The sequence below is a fragment of the Sparus aurata genome, chromosome 3 (assembly GCF_900880675.1).
Source record: "Sparus aurata chromosome 3, fSpaAur1.1, whole genome shotgun sequence".
Taxonomy (NCBI): domain Eukaryota; kingdom Metazoa; phylum Chordata; class Actinopteri; order Spariformes; family Sparidae; genus Sparus; species Sparus aurata.
This window is the reverse complement of record NC_044189.1, coordinates 15,115,650-15,139,683: the sequence shown is the minus strand read 5'-3', so window position 1 is coordinate 15,139,683 and position 24,034 is coordinate 15,115,650. Positions and strand designations below refer to the sequence as shown.

General features: G+C 42.5%; 1 protein-coding gene across 2 annotated transcripts in view; it reads right to left on the bottom strand.

Annotated features, from left to right (window-relative positions):
- Window positions 1–16,408, bottom strand: part of ripor2 (RHO family interacting cell polarization regulator 2) — a 76,087-nt gene extending 59,679 nt beyond the window's left edge. The window contains exon 1 of one of the 2 annotated variants that reach the window (XM_030412309.1): window positions 16,230–16,408. In XM_030412309.1, coding sequence (XP_030268169.1) covers window positions 16,230–16,290 — 61 coding nt within the window. In that variant the 5' untranslated portion in view covers window positions 16,291–16,408. Of the gene's footprint in view, window positions 1–7,289; window positions 7,754–16,229 lie in introns of those variants that run through there. The other variant, XM_030412308.1, reaches the window with a different exon arrangement.
- Between the last annotated feature and the right edge of the window lie 7,626 nt (window positions 16,409–24,034).

Sequence of the window (24,034 nt, the reverse complement as noted above, 5' to 3'; positions counted from 1 at the left end):
TGCGTGAGTGTGTGTACAGTATCATGTGTGGTAGGGGTGACCCTGTTTCACCCCCTTGTCAAGAGCTAAAAGCTTGTGTAAAAGTGATTTATCGTCCTCAGCATGATAATATAATGAGATCTCTGCAGCGTGCATATATGAAGTTAAGTGATATGAATATTACATACTCATGACTCGATAAGATTAAACATAGATCTGATCTGATTGCGTGTCTGTGATGTCCAAACCTCTGAATTCAATATATAAATCTAAATGTTTCTTTAGCAAAGGGAGGCACCAATGTGTCCATGAGATGTCAGTCAGGCTAACTTTTCAGGAAGGAAGGAAGATGTACGTTAACTCCTAGCTAACGTTACTAATAACATTAGTTCGTAAATTTGTTAAACTCTTAGCCAATGTTACTGTTGTGTTAGCTTGTACATAAAGTAAACTCCTAGCTAACATCATCAATAATGCTAGCTAGTAAATTAGTAAAATCCAAGGTAACGTCACTAACATTAGCTATATTAGTGCAACTCTTCACTAACATTACGTATAACAAATAGCTTGGACATTTGCTAAACTCTTAGCTTACGCTTCTAATAATGTAAGCTAGTAAATTTGTTTAACCCCTAGCTGACGTTACTATAAACATTAGCTAATAGATTAGTTAAAATTCGAGCTAACGCTGCTGATTGTATAAGCTACAAAATGAGTTACACTCTTAGCTAATTGTACTGTTGATTTGAGCTAGTACCTTAGTTAAACTCCTGGCTAATGTTGTCATTACTGTTAATCTAGTTTACTAGTTAAATCCAGTCTAACATTGCAAACAAGATTAGCGAGATTGGTTAAAGTGAGACAACATGGTTTTACTCATATTTTTGCTTTTTCAGATGTGCTTAACTATTCAAAATGACAACAATGAGGTGTATTTGGTTAATGCTGTTTCTTTATGATGAGCATTTCATCATAAGATTCATGTGTAAATTAAATTAGGCTCCAGTGTGTTAGTTGCACATTAGTAAGGTTAACTGTTAAAGTTAACGTCCTGAAGAATTAAAGCCCATAAATAAATAAAGACTTGGCTATAGTTAGGGAGAGGCCCAGTTTTAGCCTGGGTAACTTTTCCTCCTGTTTGTGCTTCCTTGTTTCTTAGATTACCTGAGGAATGCTGCCCTTTTAGCCTTACAACTTGTTTCACGAAAAGCTCCTGTACTGTGAAAATGAGACCTCAGTTCGGTAATTAACCCTGCATGTTGTGTCATGCCTGCACATTTTCTCATTTACTTGTTCACTCCTTAAACCTCAGAAGCCCTTGGGCAAAGTCTGGAGCCAAGGCTTAAAGAGCACGAGCTGAAAGCACTGCATTAGCTTTCAGTCCATTCATGTAGCGTCACCCTACAACATCGCATACAGCCGGCCCCTTGGGATTTATTTACTCTCATTAAATCTGCCGCTGACTTTAAAAGCTCTCATAACTCCTGATTGACGTGCGATTGTGACAGAAGAAGTTTCCACAAAACCAAGCAGAAAAAAACAACAAACAACAAACAAACAATAGCTGTCGAGCCCGGCAATTAGTGGTTTTGTTATGTAATTGGTGGTCAGGAGATGAGAGGAAAGCATCTTATTGCACAAGGAACAGGAACAATACAAAACATTCCAGCATTGGAGGATAAACAAACTACAGACAAAGGCACAACTGTATTAAATGACAGGGAGCGGGTCAGTTTGACACCTACGAATGCAAAGCACAAACATACAACGCATCTAAAACACCCGACTGTCAAAGGAAGAGTTATTTCCTATGTGGTTCTGAAGTGTAAATATAATTCAGGGTGCTGCGAGGGGCCTCCACTTCTAGGAGCTCCTCACTTGTGACTGAAAGCAGCCCTGTCATGCTCGCTGACCCTGACCCAGTTAGTCAAACACGGGATTATTTAGACACCAAACACCAACACTTCATTCCGACCACGGCACCGCCAATCTCGTACTCAACTATATTTTTACTATCATTAAAGTCGGGGACACACTGCTCTCTTGTACTTTGCTTCTGCTCGCCGTTTGCCACCGCGCTGCCAACAACATGAGTCGACTAGCGGAGCAAAAATCTGGCCCCTTTGAATTACTCATGAGGAGGAAGAAGGAGTTAAAGAAGCCATTGTGTTTATTTTGGTCTCAATGGAGCTGCTGTGCACTTTTACTGATATCTTTGTTTCATTCGGTACAGCCATTTTTTTTTCTTCTTCTGAGAACGTTACCACAAAGGGGGGGAGCTGTGCGTTCGTGTGGTAAAGTGCGATAACAAGGGGAAGAAAGCAGAGCTGTGTTTGGGTTAACCCCCGAAGTTAAAACACTTAAGGGCATTGGTTGTGTTTTTCTGTGAAATCTGTATGGAATCGTTCAGGTCAGATGGGTGTTTGGTGGGGAGGTAATTTTGCAGGGGCTCATTTTTAATGCCGTCCCTTAATCCATCATCCAGTAAAAAAAATGTTACGCGCAGAGACCTTTCATACTGAGGCCAGCACATTTGTTTATCTATTAAATGCAAAACGGGTGTATCCAGCAAAAAATGCTGGATACACTCAAATGCATGCTGGTCAAACTTGTTAAACTCTGACTCTGAAGTCTGACATTGCGTTTGATTTTCCATAACCAGTCACAGAAGACCAACTGCCTCAATACAACCTCGATGAGCAGCCATGCAAACATATCGGTTTCGGCAAATACAGAGAAGGCATGTCGTCTTATGTTAAAGCAGCTTCTCTAAACGCCATTGTTGTCATTACGCCTCCTTTTTTTCCTCAGCGCACGGCTTAACGACGGCTTGACAACAGCGCCCTGTCTCGTTCGTGGCTAATTGTTAGTCTTCTCGCGGCGCTTGCTGGACCTTCTGTTTTTTTTTACTGACAAGAAACCGCTGCCTAATGTCATGATGCCAGATGAATTGGTCGGCTTGGTGGAGTGGATGGATTCAGAGGTCTGGACCGAGATGGGCCTTTAGTGTCTGAGTCGAGATCCAAGTGACCTGATTACACGAGATGCCAAAATATCCGTCTGCGTCCTCGGAGGGTCACTCAAAATTACTTCTAAACATAGATTTTGTGTTTATCCGCCCTGGTTTTGCAATATCCGTCTCTGAGATTTCTCCCGAAGCAAGAGGGGGAGCACAGCGCTGGGAGTGTGGGCTTTTGTTTAATTTTTACGTAGAGATATTGATTTAAGTGTTGCACAAGAACTTACAATAGCACAACTAAAGAGCTGCATCAATCAAATCTCATTTTCTGACACTATGTTTCATGAAGATAGCTTGGTAGTTTAATTCTGTGGAGGAGGATGGCATCCCAAATCATTATCCCGCCTTCTAGGCTCGGTTTGGACAACTTTTTTGCCGACCAGCGAACGCAGCTGTCAACGGGCATAACACCGGGCCTACGTGAACTGTTGAACAAATATAAAGACGTGGGCGGCAATTCAGAGGTCTGAAACCCCACAGCGGTGCTAAATGTCATTTGTGGTGCTCACAGCACTGAAAAATGACATTTGAACACTTCTGAAAAAAAATATGCGCCAGTTGCTGTGAATCCACAGACCACACTGTGAACATACCTCAAAACCTGTACAACTAAAAATGTCATGGATACCACTAAAGCTGAGTGAGGTAATATATCATTCGTATACCGGGTGAACAGCCCCTTTAATCCAGAGAGAAATCACCCGACCTACTATTTATCCACTACCTCAGTTGACTCAGACCTCTGTGGTTAAATGTGTATATGTATGCAGGAGCCACGTTTCCAAATGCGGAGCTTACAACCCGGTCAATGCGTGTCCCAAATTTCATGGCTTGAAAAAGTCAGCCAGCCGACTGTGAGTCCCTTTTCATGTTTCTGCAGGGGGATGAAGCTGAAACACATTGTTCCCACTGAGTAAAGCTAACAGGCTTTTTTTGCTAATTCATACAACCTGGAGTGGACTGAGTGAGAGGGCGAGTGCGGAGGAGAGGCAGGGAAAGAGGAGGGAGAGAGAGCGAGGTTGGCACTGCGTGTTTGCCTCCTTTCAGACACTCTGACATTTCTGCTGCCAGGCTAAAAGTAGTGCTCCTTTAGTCGTAATCCAGCGTGCTTCAGCGCAGCGGCGGAAGGATGACAAACGAGAGTAACCATGCAACCTATCATGAAGAGAAGTCAGCAGAGACATCTGATACACTTCTTTATAAATGCTTTATGACTCACTTCTTTCACTTAGTATTTTACACCCTCGAAAACATTCATACTTGACATCACACCAGTGGCTCGCCATCCTTTTAGCCAGGTGTGAGCCGCGGATCCACTTGAGGTGGCCGTGTGAGGGTGACGGTTTGGTTGACCCAGGCGCCGGCAAGCGGCCATAATGACGGGGAGCAATGGACAAAAACAATTCAAATATGCGGAGAGTGCATTTCAGAGGCAGATTGGGGTGGTAGTGCGGTTTATTCATGCGACTGTAATGTATTTGACCGGGATTTGAGTCCTGTGTGAGGCGGTGGTTACTTTATACAAAACCATGATCTTTTCCTAAAACTAACCAAGTGGTGTCTTTATTTTGGAGAGGCAGGGCCGAAACCTCGACAGTGACACAGGGGACCCATTACACGGTTTGGCATCACACCAGGTTTGCTATCCACAAGTTTCCTGTTACCTTGAAAAACGCCAGTTCTGATTAATGGGTGTGGCTTAAGATGGATGTGGGCAGGGCTTACTGGAAGATCGGTTGAATCCTGAAATTGAGATGGGTTACTGTATTAATTATGTACCCATAAAAAGAACATTATCTGTACTGGATACTCTTCTCAGCTGAACACTTGCTCAGCCCTGGTGTTCCCTTTAAGTGCCTTGAATGTTTTTTTGGTTTTTTGCCCCCCTAGACCCCCCAGCACAGGTCCATCTGTTATGAGCAGTTCAGTTCAACAGTGAAGTTCCCCTGGTTACACTGTTTCATCTCAATATTTTTTAAGAGGCTTGAAGAGGTCAACTTAGTCACTGTTTTACAAGGAATATACAACAATTCCCTTGCTGGGAAGCAACGCATAAGAGAATCGCGACTTCACACTCCCCATACCTCAAGTGGAGGTTCATTCAACACTAAATTCTAATGCTGTTGGTAGAAAAAGCTCAAAGATTTGCAGATCCGGTACTAATGATGAAACTAATGATTCAGAAAAGAAAATAAGCCAGTGGTTGTGAATTTGCATTCATTCAGAATGAAACGTTTGAATATTCAGTGCAAAAACACACAGCATAATTTCCATCACTAAACCAAAGAGCTAATTAGAACAGAAAACATAAGTGATCCATATTCCGCAACCTTCAGCTCTGTCTATGAATAAACACACTGCTGCCCGCTGGCCATCCTCCATATGAAATATGTGCGCTGCGATTGGCTGGTTTGCTGCAGCGAGTCAGCTGGCTGCATACCTCCTGGCTCTGATGTTCAAAGGGAACGTCACATTACCATCGGTGTATCTCAGGCAGAAGTGGGTCAGGGGAGGCATTAACATACATTACACACCAAATGATGCAATATCTGGGAATATCCCCGTGCTCACTGTCCGTTCATTATCAGTGGAGCAGCTGCTGCGGCACACTTAGAGCCGGCGTGGATCTTAAATACGTCTTAAAATCTATAAATATATGAGCCTTAATGTACAACACCAGCAGTTGGTGTGTCATTAAACACTTCAATGAGCAATCAAAAAGTTATATGTGGCAGAGAAATTGAGGATATGTATAGCTGACCACTGTCACTGATTGTGTGCACTTTAAAGGGAGCAGAACGCTTCATCAGAGTTGAAAGACTAGCGTGACATGAGACAGGACAGAGACAGGAAGTGGACCACATGAGGATATAAGCTACAAAATAAAACAGGAAATGACCAAACCAAAACCATATGAAAGATTGATATCGCTCTAATGTCTGGCAGCTCAATATATTGCTACAACCAGCACCCGGTTAGCTTAGTCTAGCATAGAGGCTGGTAAAAGTGGCTCTGTCAAAATAAATAAAATTAAGGCACAGTAATGATCTTGTTATATTTGAGGATAAACTGAAGTGTAAAAATGACTCACTTCTTATCCCTGCTTGAGGCTAGGAGCTCGAGGCTACATTAGTGGCTACTAACATTAACATAGAGGCTACATTGATGTAGTGCTCCTTCAAACACAAAAAGCATTAAAGGTGAAGTATGTAAGAATTCCCAACCTGTCGAATTCATATTCAAAACAAATATGGGACGGCATATGACCATAGTAACTGATATCACTTGCAAGCTGAAGCTGCCATAAGCATATAAACTTGGTTCGCAGTGCAGCTATAGCTGTCCAGATCATTAGCTCTGAACACCCGGGGAGTGTTGGTGTTTCAAGATGGCTTTCAAGGTAGCTTTGGACTGGGACAGTCCGGTGCTAGCTGGCTAGCGCATTAGCTTCAGTAGATATCCCTGCAACACAATACATTAACGTTATAATGTCAAAACTGTTATGCAGTCACATTCACATGTGGCTTTTCCACGATCATGGTCAGAAATGTTTTTCTTCCAAATGGAAAATGGACAGATCGCGATAGTCATACCACCTGATAGCATTCTCCCCTTTTCCCTCCACCTTTGAATAACCACCACTCAGGTCTACCGCTCACTGCTCTTCCAGGATCCAACTGAACGTGAGTTGTGATCACAGCTGGTTTTTAAAAAATGAAACCGCTCTCACAAAGTACATGCTGAAGAGATTTTCCCGTGGCGCATAATGCTTGGTTAAAAACATCTGCCTGTTATACAAGAACGCCCACACTGCAGAGGGCACGGCTCCTTTCGGCTTTCTAAAAAGGGTAAAAGTTGAAAAATCAATAAACAAACTCTGCACACAACTCCTGCACAGACTAACTGGAGACAAACGTGTGCAGTTCTAATTAGCCAAGGATCTACTGGTTGGCTAATAATAGCAATCATTGCGTGTATTAACAACAAACATGACTTCAATTAGTGGCATAGTGAAGCTTTTTCTTCTTCTTCACTAAGATAAATCAGTCTTTGATGTTGATCTTATAGCCTCAGTGTGTATCAGAGCCTACTCGACCGTGCAGCAAACAACCCCACCTACGCAGCCGAGGAGATCCCTCTGGGCCACCCTTTAGCCTTCACCCTCTTCTTAACCCTGATCACAACCACAAGACACAAACCAGCCAGTCTGACCTCGCTGTGATCCTCGAGAAGCCCACCTGTAAACCCACGCCTGCTTTCACACTTCCCAACTGACCCTTGGCGAGCCTACCGTCCTCGTAGAAGACATCCTCCGCTTCCTCGCGCATCATCTCATCCAGGTCATCCTCTGCAATGTCGGTCATAGCCATCACTACTCCTCCTCTTCTTCTTCTTCTTCCTCTCCTTCTTCTCCTCTCCCCCTCGTCTCCCTTGGCAGACTAATCGGAGCCCCAGAGAGAGTGACTGGGCTGTAAAATTGAATCAACGCCGGCTCGGCCTCTTCGCTTCAGGCGACAGTCCGATCACCGGCAGGCTCCTCGCTCGAGTAGCTACAGGACTGGGACTGAGCTGAGCGTCAACTCTCTGCACGAGGGTGTGTGTGTGTGTGTGAGAGTATGTGTGAGTGTGTAAGTGCCAGGTGAAGTGTGTGTGTGGGTGAGAGAGAGGACTCCAAGCGACCTTCACTAAGTTTCAGCAACAGCGGCGATTTCATAACATCCTGTGCAAAGCTGAAGTGAGAGTGTGCTGTTCGGAGAGCACTTGTATGAGTAAGTGTGCGCATGTGTGTGTGTGTACTGTATGTGGAGAGGCAGTGGTGTGTGCATGTGTGTCCGTGTGCGTCCATATGCACAGTATGGCTCTCCACGATGAGTCAGCTCGGGCAGCTGGTGGTTAACAAGAATAATTAGGTTCTGTATTTTGAGCCAGCAGGGACATGCAGAAAGGGTGTGAAAATGTGTGTGTCTGCGTGCGTGAGTTTGTGTGTGCATGACATGGCGGGTGAGATGTGAGGGCCGGCTATACTTGTCATTCCTTCACAGCTCACTAGGAATCATGGGACCACACTGATTGCTCCCTCTATTTTTTCTCTTGGCCCACATTGAGTGGGCCTCGGCAGGGCTGATAACGTCTGGTGTCGTCTGCTGCTGCTGAGAGTCTCCATGGAGCTGCGCAGGATAAACATGCTCACCTGCTCCGAGGAAGATAGATTCAGATGCCGTGGGAGGCTCTGTTTGTTCCTCTCATTTAATCAGAGTTCTTACATTTGGGACTTTTGCGTCACATGAGCTGCAGCCATATTTTGAACAACCCTGCAGGTCGCTCTGCACCGCTTACTGCAGCTTTAAAGATGTGTCCAGGATTTAAAGGAGACCTATTATTCTTTTTTTGTTTTGTTTTTTATCTTGCCTTTATTGTTTTAAATAGACTCCTGTGCATGTGAAAGATCTTGAAATTTCAAAGTCTGCACCAACAGAAGCTCTTTCTCCCACAGAAAACACTGCTCCTGAAACGCCTCTTCAGAGGTCCCGCCTTTAATTCTGTGAGTTTGTGACATCACACTACATCACCATGTCACACATTTACATAATTCATGTCTAGCAGCTAGTTTGCTAAGCCAGAATTGGTAATGAAGCTCTAACAAATGTTCGGGTTCAGGTCTTTTTACTTTATTTCTTATGCCACACTGTCGTTCACTCCTCACACATATGCCACCTCATAATTTCCTGATGTTATGTTATGCACATAACAGTAGCCTGAATGTACAGTGTCTTGATCATCTTCATTTCATCAGCCTATCGGTGTCAGCAGAGTCATCAGCCACCACCGCCACCAGTGTCTGGACTCCATTTGGGGATTTTTCTTGCTGCTGCTCAGGGCAGAAGCCCCTCGATCACAGATCTCCCTGCAGATGCTAATGCTGCGTTCCAGACAACTTCGGTGATTGTCTTTTACTTACGAGATTTCTAAAATATTAACCAAGGACATTTTGAGTTCAGTGGCCAATACATAACAGAAATATTCAGTACTATATTTTATGAAATTAGAGCATTTTGACTTTATTGTAATAATCTTTCTTCCGCTATCTTATTCACTCTTGCTTGCTGCTGGCAAGCTTCTGGTCAAGTTCCTCTGTTGTCCTCTGCAAGTTGTTAGTAGAACTGGAAGATTTGCTATACGCAGTCCTCTGTTAGCGAAAACAAGCACAACACCGGCAAGACATCAATAGTACCATGTAAAATATAAGGCACAGTTAAAGGGATATTCCGGTGTAAGCTTAATCCATGGTCTAACACACCGTAAAACTGTGTTAGACTCCCTCTCAGAGTTTTAGCATCCTCAGAAACAACCGCATGACAATGATACACTGCAGTAAATGGATCCAAATATAAACCGCCAATAATGCTCAGAACAGCACCAAACTTCAGCAACAGTACAAATAGGGTCTCAGCACATAGTCTGGGGCATCTAACCTCCATCAGCTTCCGGGTCGGGGAAGTCCCGACGTGACGATTACCGAGTGCGGTTAGAAATGCTCATTTCCCTTCTTTTCCCTGTCCGCTCTCAATAATAACTGTTATATACTGGCAGGTAAGACACATATGAACTTTGATTCCTTTTCCAGTCATAATCACACATTTTCATCCATGAGCTGCGGAACTCTACTGCACTCGGTAAACAACTCGTCGGGAATTCCCGTCAACAGGGAGCTGCTGCAGAAGAGTGGTAAATTTTGTCAGCTTTTCAGTAGAAATCCAGCTAAGCTAGTGGAGTTTTAATGCCCCGGACTGATACCCTATTTATACTGTTGCGGAAGTTTGGTGCTGTTCTGAGCATTATTTGTGGCTTTTTGGTGGCGGTTTATATTTGGATCCGTTTACTGCAGTGTATCGTCGTCGTGCGGTCATTTCTGAGGTTGATAAAACTCCGTAAATTAGCTTTGATAAATGCGCTATCGTAACAATGCTGGGTGTATCTTGAACACAGAATGACTCGAGCCACCAACACTTTTTCCGTTATGCTACATCTAGGCGCCCAACGCAAACTCAGTACAACTTGTGAACCAAACTAACTCCAAACTTTTAATGTGTAATGACAAACTCTCCAGCCGGTCACAGGCAGGGTGACTCTAATTTAAGTTTTGCACCATCCCCAGGAGGCCCCTTACCAGTGCCTCTCAAGCATTTCATGTCCACTCCCAAATTACTGTTAGCATGTAGTCTCGTCTCTTTTTGACCTTTAATATATTCTAAGATGAAAAAGTAATAAAAAAAAACAAAAAACAAACACAGAATTTCTTCCCCTTTTTCAAACCGGGCTTCCGTCTATCTTCACTGTGCACTTTCTCTGACTCACACCCCATTTACACAAACCAATTCCCAACCAAAATAGAAACTAGGCCTCAAGTCAATTCATTATCACTTTTCCTTCAGACTTCCTCTCCCCTGCCACCACCTCTCTTTAAGGCCGAAGCTCGAGGGAACGAACCTGGAGACAAACTCATTTTCACCGGGGCTAGTCCAGACAACTCGGATGCATCACATCTATCAGGAGGTGGGATGTGCGGTTCCACTACACATGAAGTACATGTACCGTGTGATGTGTCGGGTTAATGACAACAGATAGAAGTTTATAGAATGGGAGGATATCTTATTTATCTGAGGTCAGTTAGGAGGCTGCTGTGTGAGACATAAATAGAGGGCTCATGTGTTTGCATGTTATCTGTCCGTCTGATCCAAGAACCAAAACTGTCACAGCGGCTAAAAACGGAAGCAAGAACAAGGACTGTGGGCTTGCTTCGACCACCACAGCCCAAAAGAGTCACGCAAGTCACTCTTTATAAAAACCAGTAAAAGCTACTGTAACCTACTGCTTCTGCATTACAGCTCACTTTAAAATGTGTAGCAGTAAGCAGTAAGGATTGGCTTTTAATGGGCATGTATCACAAGGTTAAATGCAGTATACACAATCTCACTGTTTCTTTGGCGTTTGCTGACTTTTAATGAGCTTTTAATGAGGAAGAAACAGAATGTGGGTCATTGCTGAGAGACGTTCAGTCATCATCAGCGAGGAGCTCCACTGCTGGAAGATACTGATTCAGCCGGCGACAATGATGATTCAGTAAATTCAGTTCAGTCAAAAGAGGCACTGCACAGTTCTATGTCCTTTTTCAACTGTAAACTAAATGATATAGTCGACTGTTTTGAAACACGCCAATGCCCACATTGTAGCATTTTTCTAAAATGTTGCAGGGGTTGGAGTTTGGTTTGCACCGAGAGGTGAATTTAAACCACTGATATTTGTTCATGTGCGTACTGAAAAGCTCCAGTTTTTTGCTGATTTAGCCTCTTGGTATGACAGAAGGAGAATCATGCAAACTAGAGATGTAACGATCACTTGGTAAATGAATGATTAACTGTTCTGACAATCAGTCATTTAAATGCACAATATGTTTTTTTCTGTTTTCCTATCAGAACAAAACAAAAGCTGCCTAGAGAGTCGGGTGCGGAGCCAGTCCACTGGATTCTGCCTTGATCCGAAGCTGTTTACCGACGAGAATTGAGCTGGGAGATTACTTTTAAACTTAAGGGAATTAAAAAGTTGATGAGTTCTGTAATGTTGACTGCTGACTGGAGCTGGAGGGGAAATGTAGTTTACTACACGAACAATAATACAAAAAAAGAGAGAGAGCAGGTGTCTCTGATGGGACACCTCTCTGATTCAGAGAGACTTCCCTATCCTGAAAGTGGCTTCAGCTAAAGGTTTACAATGTTTTTGACATATTTGGGTTAATGTTAGAACACAACTCAACAGAATATATAACAAAGATCTAGCTTCTTTTTTTTCTTCTTTTTTTTCATGCAAAAAGGCTAAACATTTGTTGATTCCTGGATTGGCTTCTTTTACACGACTGTAAACTGAGTATCTTTGCATTTTGTAGCATTCAGTCAGAAAAAACGTGATTCCTTGAAACTGTGTCGAGAATTTGTAACTACTTTCAGACATTTAATCAGGTAAGTAACTGAAAAAAAAAAATAGTCATCAACTGCAGGCCTGTTCCTGACACATACTCACACAAAAACATACAAATCCAGTCATGGACTGTGTTTCACACAGTGAGCAGGATGGGATATGGCAGAATGAGAACACCCTGCTGACAGTATGGAAAGAAAACGTGTTCACAGATTTGACTGATCCAAAATGAGAAGTGGCAGAGAACGGTACATGCATGGGGAACAACTTTCCAGAAGCAACAGGAAGTGACAGAAAAGTGGTGAAACTAACCGAGAAGCAGTCAATCAAGAACCACGAAGACACACTCTAAAGTGCAGGGAAAAACCAACTTTGATTATTGTTTGTCTGTGACAATAACCCCATGAGCAACTTGCAATCACTGAATTCCAACCAATGTTGTGGTTCACAGCAGACAGTAGGGACTCTTAAACTTAGTGCTCTGGACCCAGAAACATGGTGCAGGGAGAAGCCAAACCCAGTGTCATATGCAGATCAGTCCCACTCCCATCTGTTCACCGGCATAATCATCACACGTTCTGGTGATTGTATCATGATTAACGTGCAGAACATTTCTGAGAAAACAAACCCAAGGTTGCAGTATGCACAGCAAATATGGTGCACGCAGATCCGAGCACCCAGACATTACAGCAACTCTCACAGGCAACGTCTGACCATGAGCTACTTCACTGGCAGAGAAACAGGGTCAAGTTTAGGCTGCGTTTGCCTTGCTGCATTTCAATGACTGGTTACATTGTTGTCAGCAGCAGATAGAGAAACCGCCCCCCCCCAGCGCGCTTCGGGAAATGCAAACGCATGCTGCTGGGATGCAAACGCACAATGCCAGACACACACACAAACACACGTCCATATAATAATTCTCACACACAAAGCCACCGAAACACAGCGCGGACAAACAGACAGGAACGTACACACACAAACACACACACAGTTGTAACTCCGGCATCGCAATGAGTAGCACAATGAGACCGACTCTGTACAATGGTGTTGTTTGAATGGGGTCAAACAATGGAGCTCTTTGGCATCTGAATCGAGCCAGATGATGAGTGTCCCAGGAGGCTGAATAGGCGGCTTCAGCCTCCTACACACTCGCTCCTCTGGCCCTGACAATATGCATCAGTGCGCCGCCTGTTACTGTGGACTAAAATATCCGTTATTAGCATGGAAGCAGCGACTCATTAGCATCCAGGCTAATTCTATGGTGCGAGCTAATTTGCATGTATGGGGCATCTTGCACAGATGCTAAAATGGCCCCAAAAAATGCTAGAAAGCTAGAGGAAGTAATTAGCTTTACACTACAGTATCATTGGAAAACCTAAAGATGTTTCGCGGTTTGGGTTTTTGTTTCCTGTTTAATTTTGAAGATTATATCCTTGTGCCATGTTTTACATTCCACTTCTGGTCTTAGTCTGTTTTCCTGCCCTTTTTCTGTGTTCACTTATGTTCATTTCTTCATAAGCCCTTGTGTATTCAACTCTGTGTTTTTCCTTTACTTTTTGTTGCTTTGTCTTCTGTGTCTGGTTTGTTGACACTGTTGTATTTTTGTCTTTCCTTAGATTTCTTTCTTTCTTTTCTAAAATTTTAACTTTGGACATAAGCTTATCATTAAAGCTTGCTTTTTGTTCTTTTACCTTCCTGTTCTTTTTACCTTCTATGTGTCTTGCGTTTGGGTCCTTTTTGGTAAAACTATAACAACATGGAGTTGTTATAACATTGTTTACTGTTGCTTTTCTGGATTAGTTGAAAGACTTAGGGGACTTAGGTCCACATGGAAACGCTCTTCTGTGTAAACGCACATGTTTTGCATCGTTTTGGCCAATCGTCCACATGGATCCTGTAAACGCACTTTTTTGAGACCGGGTCTCAGGATGGAAAAATTCAAAAACGCAGCTCTTGCGTTCTCGTGTGCATACTTTGCATATAGATGATGCCATCGCCCCACCCCTCGACCTCTTGCCTTCGACCTCTGAACCCCGCGACGTCCCATAACAACAACAATGGTGGTCTACATGCTTATGTTCGTGCTGCAGAATTGCAGCTTACTCGCATTGTAGTTGAGTGTGAGTCGCAGCAGCAGATCTACCTCATTATCTGTCCACACAAACGATTCTGGTTTCCTTGCACCAGCCATTTTCGTCTTCTTCTTGTTGTGTTCGGTTTCTCCTTATACTGTCTGTTTGTATACAGCGCGCAAGCTTTATGCGCATGCTCCGTCTCTTCTTCTCCGTTTTTGGTGAATTTAAAGCGCCACCTATTGGCCTGGAATATGAACTACAGCGTTTTGAGTCGTTTTCAGTGGATGCGTTTGGGCTCAAATATTCTTGGAACGATGCTGAGGAAGACGGAGAAAAAAAGGATTGTTTTGGTACGTGTGGACATGGCCTTACAGCGAAGTACATAAGTACATTGTTCTTTTCCTTCAGTGTGTTATATAGGTATAGGCTCTGCCCTCCCACAGAAAACACTGCTCCTGAACACCTCGTCATTAGCCCCGCCTTTAATTCCATGTTAGTGACATCACACTACTTCATCATGTTACATATTCACATGATTTATGCCTAGAGGCTAGTTTGGCATATAAGAATTGATTTAGCACAGCTGTTCTGTTGTTGTTAGCAGTGCTGGGTCAGGCGTGTGTGAGCTGACCAATCAGGGGAGAATTCAGGGGGGTGGAGGCCTTAAAGAGACAGGAGCTTTCTGTCAGAGGGGGGAAAACTGTGCTGCAGCACTGTAGAGTATGAGAAAACTAATGTGTTTTTTGAGCATTAAATCTTGTAAACCTTTTCAAGTAGTAACCCAGAATAACATTTTGAACCTGAAAATGAGCATAAAATGTCTCCTTTAAAAAAAATAGTCATTATCAGTGTTCACAAACAGGCCAGAAACCAGATTGTCTAAGTGTGATTTAGAGCCAATGCACACCATTATATGCTGCTATTATAGTAACACATTAAATCTCTGTGTTCTATAAAAAGACAGAAGAATATGAATATAGAAAAACAGAGTTAAAGAGACAATGAAACTATAACGGTTACGAGCATGAAGGAAGAGTGGAAAATACACCCTTCACACACAAGGACACTGTTGCAACACAAAAACACACAAAAAGCTGATTCATAAATCCTGAGGAAACCGGATTTCCGAATAAAGGAAACTTGAGTAAACTCGTGCCGCAACAGCATGTCACCGCTCGGAGATATCAAACACTCGAGCCGATGGGGAAGTTGGAGGAGGAGACGGACGGGATAAAAAGTTCTTGATGTCGGCGTGCACTTCCTCTGCTGAACCGTAACAGACAGATACAGATTTAAGGTGATGAGAAAGGACAGAAATATAATGGAGGAGGACGCAGCAAGAGCTCTTGAGGTCAACCGTCCTTTGATAACTCTCACAGACTAATAGAGGACATCTTCTCTCCTCTCCTATCGCTCCCACTTTGTTCCCTAAACCCCAGGCCTCTCCCTCTTCTTCTCTCCCTCTTAGAATGATGACAAAATAGGATGATTGCGAAGCGCCGCCTGGTTACCCTGGTAACAATAATGAGGGCATTGCATGGTAAATCCAATTCGCCACGGTGCTCTCTGACTCATTTGAGGTGCACGTGTGTGAGTTTGTGTGTGCGTGCAGGCGACGCACTGTGGCTTCATGCGTTTGATGGAGGACAACCATAATGTGCCATACACTGCACACATATATTACCATGCAAAGAAGACACAGGCCCACATCCTTTCTCCCTGATTTCTTAACTACCAAGAACTGACGAAAAACTGGCGAGCACAGACAAGTACGAGATAGTTCAAGACAGGACAACAAGTCAGAATTGCACCAACGACACAAGCAGGTAAAGCCGAATGAATAAAACTGAGAATAACTGCATAAAACATCCCGCAATCAGCGTAAACCTCTGATTGGAATACCTCATGAATACCGGGAGTCAGAGGTATTAAACCAGAAAATTAGTCCGTGCAAACAAGAGAGCGTCAGAATGTATGAACTTGCAAATGAGACCTGAATTTCAAATTATTCTAGGACAAACTTCGTTAACTCCAAGTTTACAAGCGGCATCCAGACAAGCACCACCTGGACAAACATGCGGCCAGTAATCGTTTGATTCATGCAGAGATTAGTGTGCAGCAGGAAGCAAAGTTGTGTTAATAAATGACCAAAAGTAAGGTTAACTACAGTTAGGTATACCTACTGTAAGAATATCGATATCTTTTCATCTTTATACGGTTGTACGTCCTGACTCTGCGGTGCATTCTGTTAAAGAGTAATCCCAGCGGACGCCTTCTTGTCAGTGTGAAGTCTGAAACTCCTTTTCCGGCTGTCACCAATTTCTATTTTCATGCTCTCTCCCCGTCGCTCCCTGTCCCTATTGTATTTTGTCTTTCTCTGTTCCACAATTGGATCCTTTTCTCTCGCTCATTTACTCTTTGCCTTTCTGTCTCTGTCCCAGAGTGCACAGAGGGCATCAGACAATGGCAGCAATACAGCCGCAACGCGCCAGCTGTGTGGACTGGCACCGCAGAGATGGCAGTGCCCATGTTGTGCCCTGCTGCTGCCGGGCACACCTGGAGGGAAGAGATAACAGGAGCACTCAGCCGAATGAATCAGCAGACCGCTCACAGTCTTATCCGTTCATTTGTCTCTGACCCTCTGTATTAAATCTATATGGATGAACGCAAGACAATATGGAGTAAGGTAGCTGCAAAGTTTGAATGTGAAGATGTTCATAGCTGCTAGACCTTTGGAAGTTTGGAAGGTAATGTATTTTTTTCCAACACCTAACAGCAAAAGTGTACTGAACCGATGTGATGATAGCTTTTGTTTTTCTTCTCTAAAGAAGCTCCATTAGCATGTTTGGCTAACCAACTTACTATCTACAGCTGCAGCCTACACAAGCATCACTTTCAGCTTCAAGGAGCATTTAATTAAATACTTCATTGGTATGTTACAGGATAATTTATAAAACAGTCATGTGCAGGACAAGTACATCAAGAGAGTAGTATTTCTCTGCTACACAGTGGACGTTAACGTAGTGTAACATAAGGTAATGTAAGGTAATGTAATGTAACATAATGTAATGTAACGTAATGTAGCGTAACGTCAAAAACAAACAGGTGACCTAAAAAGGGATCGTAGATAATGTCTTTGGTGTTATGAAAATCAGATTTGTATGTATTATTACAGCGTATTTGTAATATTAGGACTAACTCAAGCTACGAGTGATGCCGAGATCCAAAAGTGGCTGAAGGTATGTCGATTGCTGCCCAGCGGCATATACCGATCCCCAGACTGGTATAAAGTTTCTCAGAGTGGTATATACCGATCCCCAGACTGGTATAAAGATTCTCGGAGTGGTATAAAGACTCTCGGAGTGGTATATACCGATTCCCAGACTGGTATAAAAACTCTCGGAGTGGTATTTACCGATTCCCAGACTGGCATAAAGATTCTCGGAGTGGTATGCTGCTATTATGCTGCTGTTATTCCACCAACACATGACGGTATGTGCCGCTTGAGATTGTTATGGCACTAAGAGACTGTTGGATGGGTACTGCTCCCTGATGAATATGCAAATATAATGCCACTGGGCTGGTTTGACGACAAGTACTGCAGTAAATGTATACATTTTTTTGGTCTTTATTGACAATGCTAACTTGACACATTATGTCAAAATTTCTGCCTATAAACTACATAAAGCTAATGAAAGAGTTAGCCTTAGCTAACATGGCTAATGTTAGCCCAGCCACCATAGCCAGTCTGACTAATTGATAGCAGAAACTTTGAGTCACTAGTGAACATGATACATAATATGCCACAATGGTTTATGTCCTGCGAAGTAGATTTTATATGAAGTAATGTATTATTGTGTTCTCCTAATAATGAAAACCTGTCACTAAGTATTGTTTTGTTGGTTGGCTCAAAGTTTCTGCTAAGGATTAGTCAGACTGGCTACGGTGGCTGGGCTAACATTAGCCATATTAGCTAAGGCTAGCTCTTTCTAGTTTATAGGCAGAAATGTACACATATTACTTTACTATCATATCGCAAGAGTTCCACATGTAATTACTGTCTATATGCTCACATCCCAACAACATACATATGTTCCTTTACTTACGGTAATGTATTAAGTTAGCATTGTCAATAAAGATTTTTTTTTATATACATTTACGGCAGTACTTGTCGTCAAACCAGCCAAGTGGCATTATATTTGCATATTCATCAGGGAGCGGTACCCATCCAACAGTCTCTCAGTGCCATAACAATCTCAAGCGGCACATACCGTCATGTGTCAGTGGAATAACAGCAGAATAATAGCAGCAAACCACTCCGAGAATCTTTATACCAGTCTGGGGATCGGTATATACCACTCCGAGAATCTTTATACCAGTCTGGGGATCGGTATATACCACTCTGAGAATCTTTATACCAGTCTGGGGATCGGTATACACCACTCCGAGAATCTTTATACCACTCTGAGAATCTTTATACCAGTCTGGGGATTGGTATATGCCACTGAGCAGCAATCGACATACCTTCAGCCACTTTTGGATCTCGGCGCTACTGCAAGCTACAGCGCCTGAAATTGTTAGCCTCTAGCATGCACCTTTAGCCTCAGTCCTTCAAAACCTTGTAATGGACGTAGTCATCAAGTTCATATTTAATATACTTAAAAGATTAGAGTTTTAAAAGATGGCAGCTGGAAACTTAAAAAAAAAAAAAACAGAGACTTCTCAACCAACTCCTGAATCGTTAGCTTAATGAGCTAGCTAGCTAATAAAACCCGCCTGCGACGGTTGTTGTTTCTTACCAGCAACATTGATGAATGTTGGAAATGAGGAGTGTGATTTTATCTACAGCTTTTAAAATGTATGATATACTTTATATTATATACCTTTTTAAATTTTTTTTGAAGCATGAATAGTGTGCTGCAGGGGTGACATATTTCTGTAGACTTACCTGGAAGTTAGCACTGGTTTCCTTGACCAAAATCCGAAAGGTTTTTTCAATTGAGTTTTGAGTTATTGCAGAAAATAAGCGTTGTGGCAGAAAAAAGTTCATGATTACACTTATGATTAAAAATGTATTTCTTTCAGCAAGATCATTTCCACAGATGAAAACTGGTTGAATTATTTTTGAAGTGCAACAGTAATCGTGAGAAGTACCAAGCTAACATAAATGAACTAGGCTACATCACAGTTGCATGACTTCAGCATCACCACCACTAATCTTTTTACTACACTTTACTATAAATTGATCTATTTACAAGTTCTAAAGTTAAAGTCGGAGCAGGTTCAAGTCAATCCGGCCTGTAAAGATGGACCGGTGAGGAGATGAGTCTCTGTGTTCGGTGTGATAATGTTTAACATCCCCGACAAGCTCTGTGGTCTCATTTAGCCACGACCTTCTTCAAATAAATGTTTTATGATTTACAAGTATTTACTGACGTATTTTACGTTGTAGAAATTAGCATACAAATTTCTTAGCCCTTTGAACCACAGATGTTGTCTCAGAGTCAAAACCCAGTGACGTCTAGACAAGGGAACTGGAAGTGCAAAAATGCTGACTTAGTTCTGTGTTTTTGGACTCATTCATGAGGCATTCTTTTATTTTATAGAATAGCAATTTTTGGAGTTGAATCTGTCCCAATTACCATTGTAAACTGCATACTATACAAGAACAAAACAGGTGGAGCTACTGAAACTAAAGGAAATGGGGAACAGGGCGTGGTAATTGGTCAGTTAGAACCGAAGACCAAATTGAAAAAGGGCTTGTTACAAAAGTTATGAAAGGACTCCCATTTTTGTTATGCGAACAGCCTTTAATTCATGTTGTGGATTTCTAATGGTTAATATCTCCCTACAGCCTCGAGCAGTTCATTAGTTTTTGCATAATCTGGGACTATTTTTGACAGGGAGATCTACATTTTCCTGTTGGGGAGATCCAGAAACCAGATGAGGAGGGTTTGCAGCAGGGTGGGGCAACAGGGTGGCAAGAGCTCTGAAAACCACAGTTTCCTCTCCCACGCCGCCCAGCTCATCCCCCTGTCCTCCAGTTCACATCGCAGCCAACACCTGCTGGCTACAGAAAGAGGAACTTTTAAAAATCTAGAAAACACAGTGCAACTGATGCAATGTGCACTCCAGATCAGGATTATTAACTGCTGTCATGAGCTTCACTGTTTTTCTTTGAGCTGTGAAACTCATTGTGTGACATGATGGTGAACAGGTTCCATTTTTACCATCGATCACAATCATCTGTGTTCTAAGGATAGAACGAGCAGGCAGAGCTGCGATGCCTTTAAACAAATTCTACCAAGCAAACAGGAAGGGAGGATATCACAACATAGCTTCTGAGAAATGGGGTGTGGACATGGAAGGAAGGTTGGGCAATAGTGTGTAAAATAACATTAGGTGCCTATTGCAGCTGTATTTCTCTGACAGTACAACAGAGCGGACACATGCCACAGTAGCCAGAAAGGGTGTCACAGTTAGGAAGTGAGTCGCGGATGTTTTTAGAGTTGAGGATGACAGAGCTGGTCATTCAAAGTGTTACACATGTAAGTTTTCTGCCCCAATGGTCAGAGGGACAGGGGCAGAGGGAGCTGGGCTGGAAACTGTAGTGACAGCTCATCATCACGCATGACGGCATCTACGAAATACCCTGTACGTGTGTGTGTGTGTGTGTGTGTGTGTGCGTGCGTGTGTGCGTGTGTGTGTGTGTCTGTGTTCGTGTTTTGCATCAAGTCACCCCAGAATGATGACATCTGCCTTGACTACACATCTGTCCTCCCTGGAGTATGAGGCTCTACTAGTTACACCAACCATATATGACCTACATACATTCATGTTTTTGGCAGTTAGCAACTTGTTTCTCGGACTCGGACCGTCTAAAGATGCAGCTATTTTAGATATTTCATATAAATCCATACATTAAATAATGCGGCATCACGCTCAGATTTAAAATACATATATGTATGAATGCAGCATGCTGTTGATGGCATGGTTTGTCACCAAGTTTCTTTTTAAAATACAGGCATGTTACAGGCAAATTATTATTGCCAACATATCCTCTTACAACTGAATAGGTCGATTGCCACTGACTCCCAAAATATCATAAATCACAGTTTCCAAAAGAACAGGACCTTTGCAGAGTAACAGCAACATCAGTACAGGACCGTTGTTCTCCTGTAGTTTTGTTAGGTTTAAGCAAAAAAATCTACTTGGTTACGTTGGGAAAACATTGTGGTTTGGATTAAAATTACCACTTTACTTATGAAGCTGCTGTCCCAAAGTTTGTAATGAAACTTAATGTACATATGTAAATACAAATACATCTTCAGGTGACTTCCTCCTTTCCTGCTGTAATAACAACTACAGCCACTAGAGGTCACCGTGTAACAAGAAATGTAGACATCGTATTAAGCAGCTTTCACAGTTGACCTATGTGGTTGTTTTTCTGATGAGCAAGGGCTGGGATTGCATTACAAAAATGCTAAAAACAAAATGCTGAATCAAAGCATCAGAGGTCGAGGTATCCTGACTTTTAGTCCAGAAGTTGGGTAAAGCTCCAAATACACTGGCTCCTACGTTTGCTGTCATGCAACCGATAACTTCTTTTTGTCAATTAAACCCCTTACGTTAAAAAAAAAGTATGGTCTCAAGCTCAAGCTGACATAGCATACTTACTTATACTTTATTTATACTATCATGACATCATTATGACATCATTACACACATTTTGTAAGAAGCGCTGCAGAGCCACTGACATTATTATATAACTGTTTACAAAGGTCAAGTGGTACTCCCTATGACGAGCAAACTGACCTTTAATAAGTAAACCAAACTTAACTCAAAGCAGCTATAAAGGAAACTTATTTTAATAAAATGCAGCCTTAAGGGACCAACTTTAACACCCAGCTCTATCGGTCATTGTAAATCTATTTAAATTGAGTTTAAAGAAATAGATTTTGGCTGAGAGAGACGGACTGAGACTCTTCCACAGCACTGGCGAGTCGAATCAAGGCCTTCTTTCCGGTTCATCAGCATTTGAATGTTTCTCCTCATCTGTGAAGCCAGCATGGGTTTAACGAAGTCCAGCCACGCAAGAACGCACGCACACACCCACACACACACACACACACACACACACACACACACACACACACACACACACACACACACACACACTCGCACAATTATGTTGGTCTGGCATCTTTTTGAGGGGAATGGACACTCAATGAAGCCACATCCTGACCACCATGAAAACCCAGGAGTTCTACTGAGCAGCACAAAGAAGAAGCTGGCAGCTCAGTGACATGGGAACCATGAGCTCATGAGCCCAGTGTTGCCATACAGTCAGAGGATGCCAACTCTTCTAGCCTTGGCCTTTAGACGCTGAGACTTGCATCAAGTTTGATAAGTCGACCTTACGTTTTTTTTTTTTCAGCGAGAGCTTCTCATGCTTGTCCCAGTGAATTGAGTGAAACGATGGGGTGGTGGGGGGCGTTTTTTTGTCGTCTGTGCAGTGTGTTCGGTGTCTGATAGCAACATGGCGATAATTTGGCAAGTGCACTATAAATCCTGAGACAAGAATCTGGACACATATTGAAAGGAGACAGGAGACAGAGCCAACAGATTCATGCAAAAGAAAGTGGACAGTGGATCAAGTCATTTCACTGTATGTAAGAAGAAATGGTTGGAAGATGGACATGTTCTCTAATTATGAATCAGCTCATCTTTATAATCCTGCTCCAGTGAGCAATAATAACAGCCTCATCTGTTAATCGATATTGCATTCATAGTTGATATTTCTGAGCATTTGCTGGTATTACCTGTGGTGTGTTTTTCCCTCGTGATGTCTCTTTCAGAGTATGTTTTCCTTTTAAATATTGAACCTTGTGAGTCATCATGAGCAAGAACAAAACAGCCGGTAGAAAAGGTCGCCCTGAACTCTATAATTATCTCTGGATTGTAACAACAACAACAACAACATCATGCTACTTCATCCAGTCTGTTCACTCTTTCCATTATAAAGACGGGTCAGAAGGTCAGGCTCGGCTACACATAGATATATACATTTAGTTATCGAATTGCCCTGCAGCTGTTCTTTGGTGTACGCTGTGCCAGTGCAGCCATCATATTGGTACAGGGAAGCAGTTTGTGTCTGTCTGTTGGTGCAGGAGGTTTATCCACATTCAAAACAATCACGACTTGCTGAATTTTCAAGATGTCTGGTTCGCTGCATGTGCCAGAAATGTGTTCACGATGCAGAATATTTGGTTGCATTTAAAATCAGGGTTTTAATGTCAAAGTACTACTAAATATTTCTACAGTTTTAATATTTAATACAAATTTAGCCCTCCCACCTTGTTCCTAGCCACTGATATCTTGGGGGCGTTTGGTACGGGGTATCATTAGTTCATGTAGATCTAGGTTAGTGATTTTATCAGTGAATAGTACTAATGATACTATCATTGTTTAGCCCAGTTTGTGAAAGTTTCAAAAGCTTAAAGGGGCCGACGATGTGATACTGTCTCACTTAGTCCAGCTCCGCCACCCATAATCCTTTTTCCCAGTAACCTCCCAAGGAAACTCATGGACACAAATGTAGTGTCTGAGCAATGTTTCTTTTCATACTGCATTGTAAAATAGCTGCCATCATAGAGGCCTCATTTTGTTAAGAACAATTTAGCTCAAATCAGTTTACTAGCTGGTAAACATAGCTGACCAACGCAGCTCAAAAGCCAGATACTTCCCCCAGAAATGTGGAGTGAATAGTGGACTTTGGTTAATTAGTCGGCCGACAGCACGACTCCAAAGGAATGATGACGCTGCTTCGCGCCTGCTTGATGTGTTAGCTGGCATGTATTTGCAAACATAGCTGAAAGGTGATCAGATGTGAGTGGTGTGTATACAGCTTGTTTCATAAAAATAACAAAAACGTATTCTCATGTGGAAAGTTTTGGCTTTATTTTTTTCTTCCTTGTGTGGCCCTCGA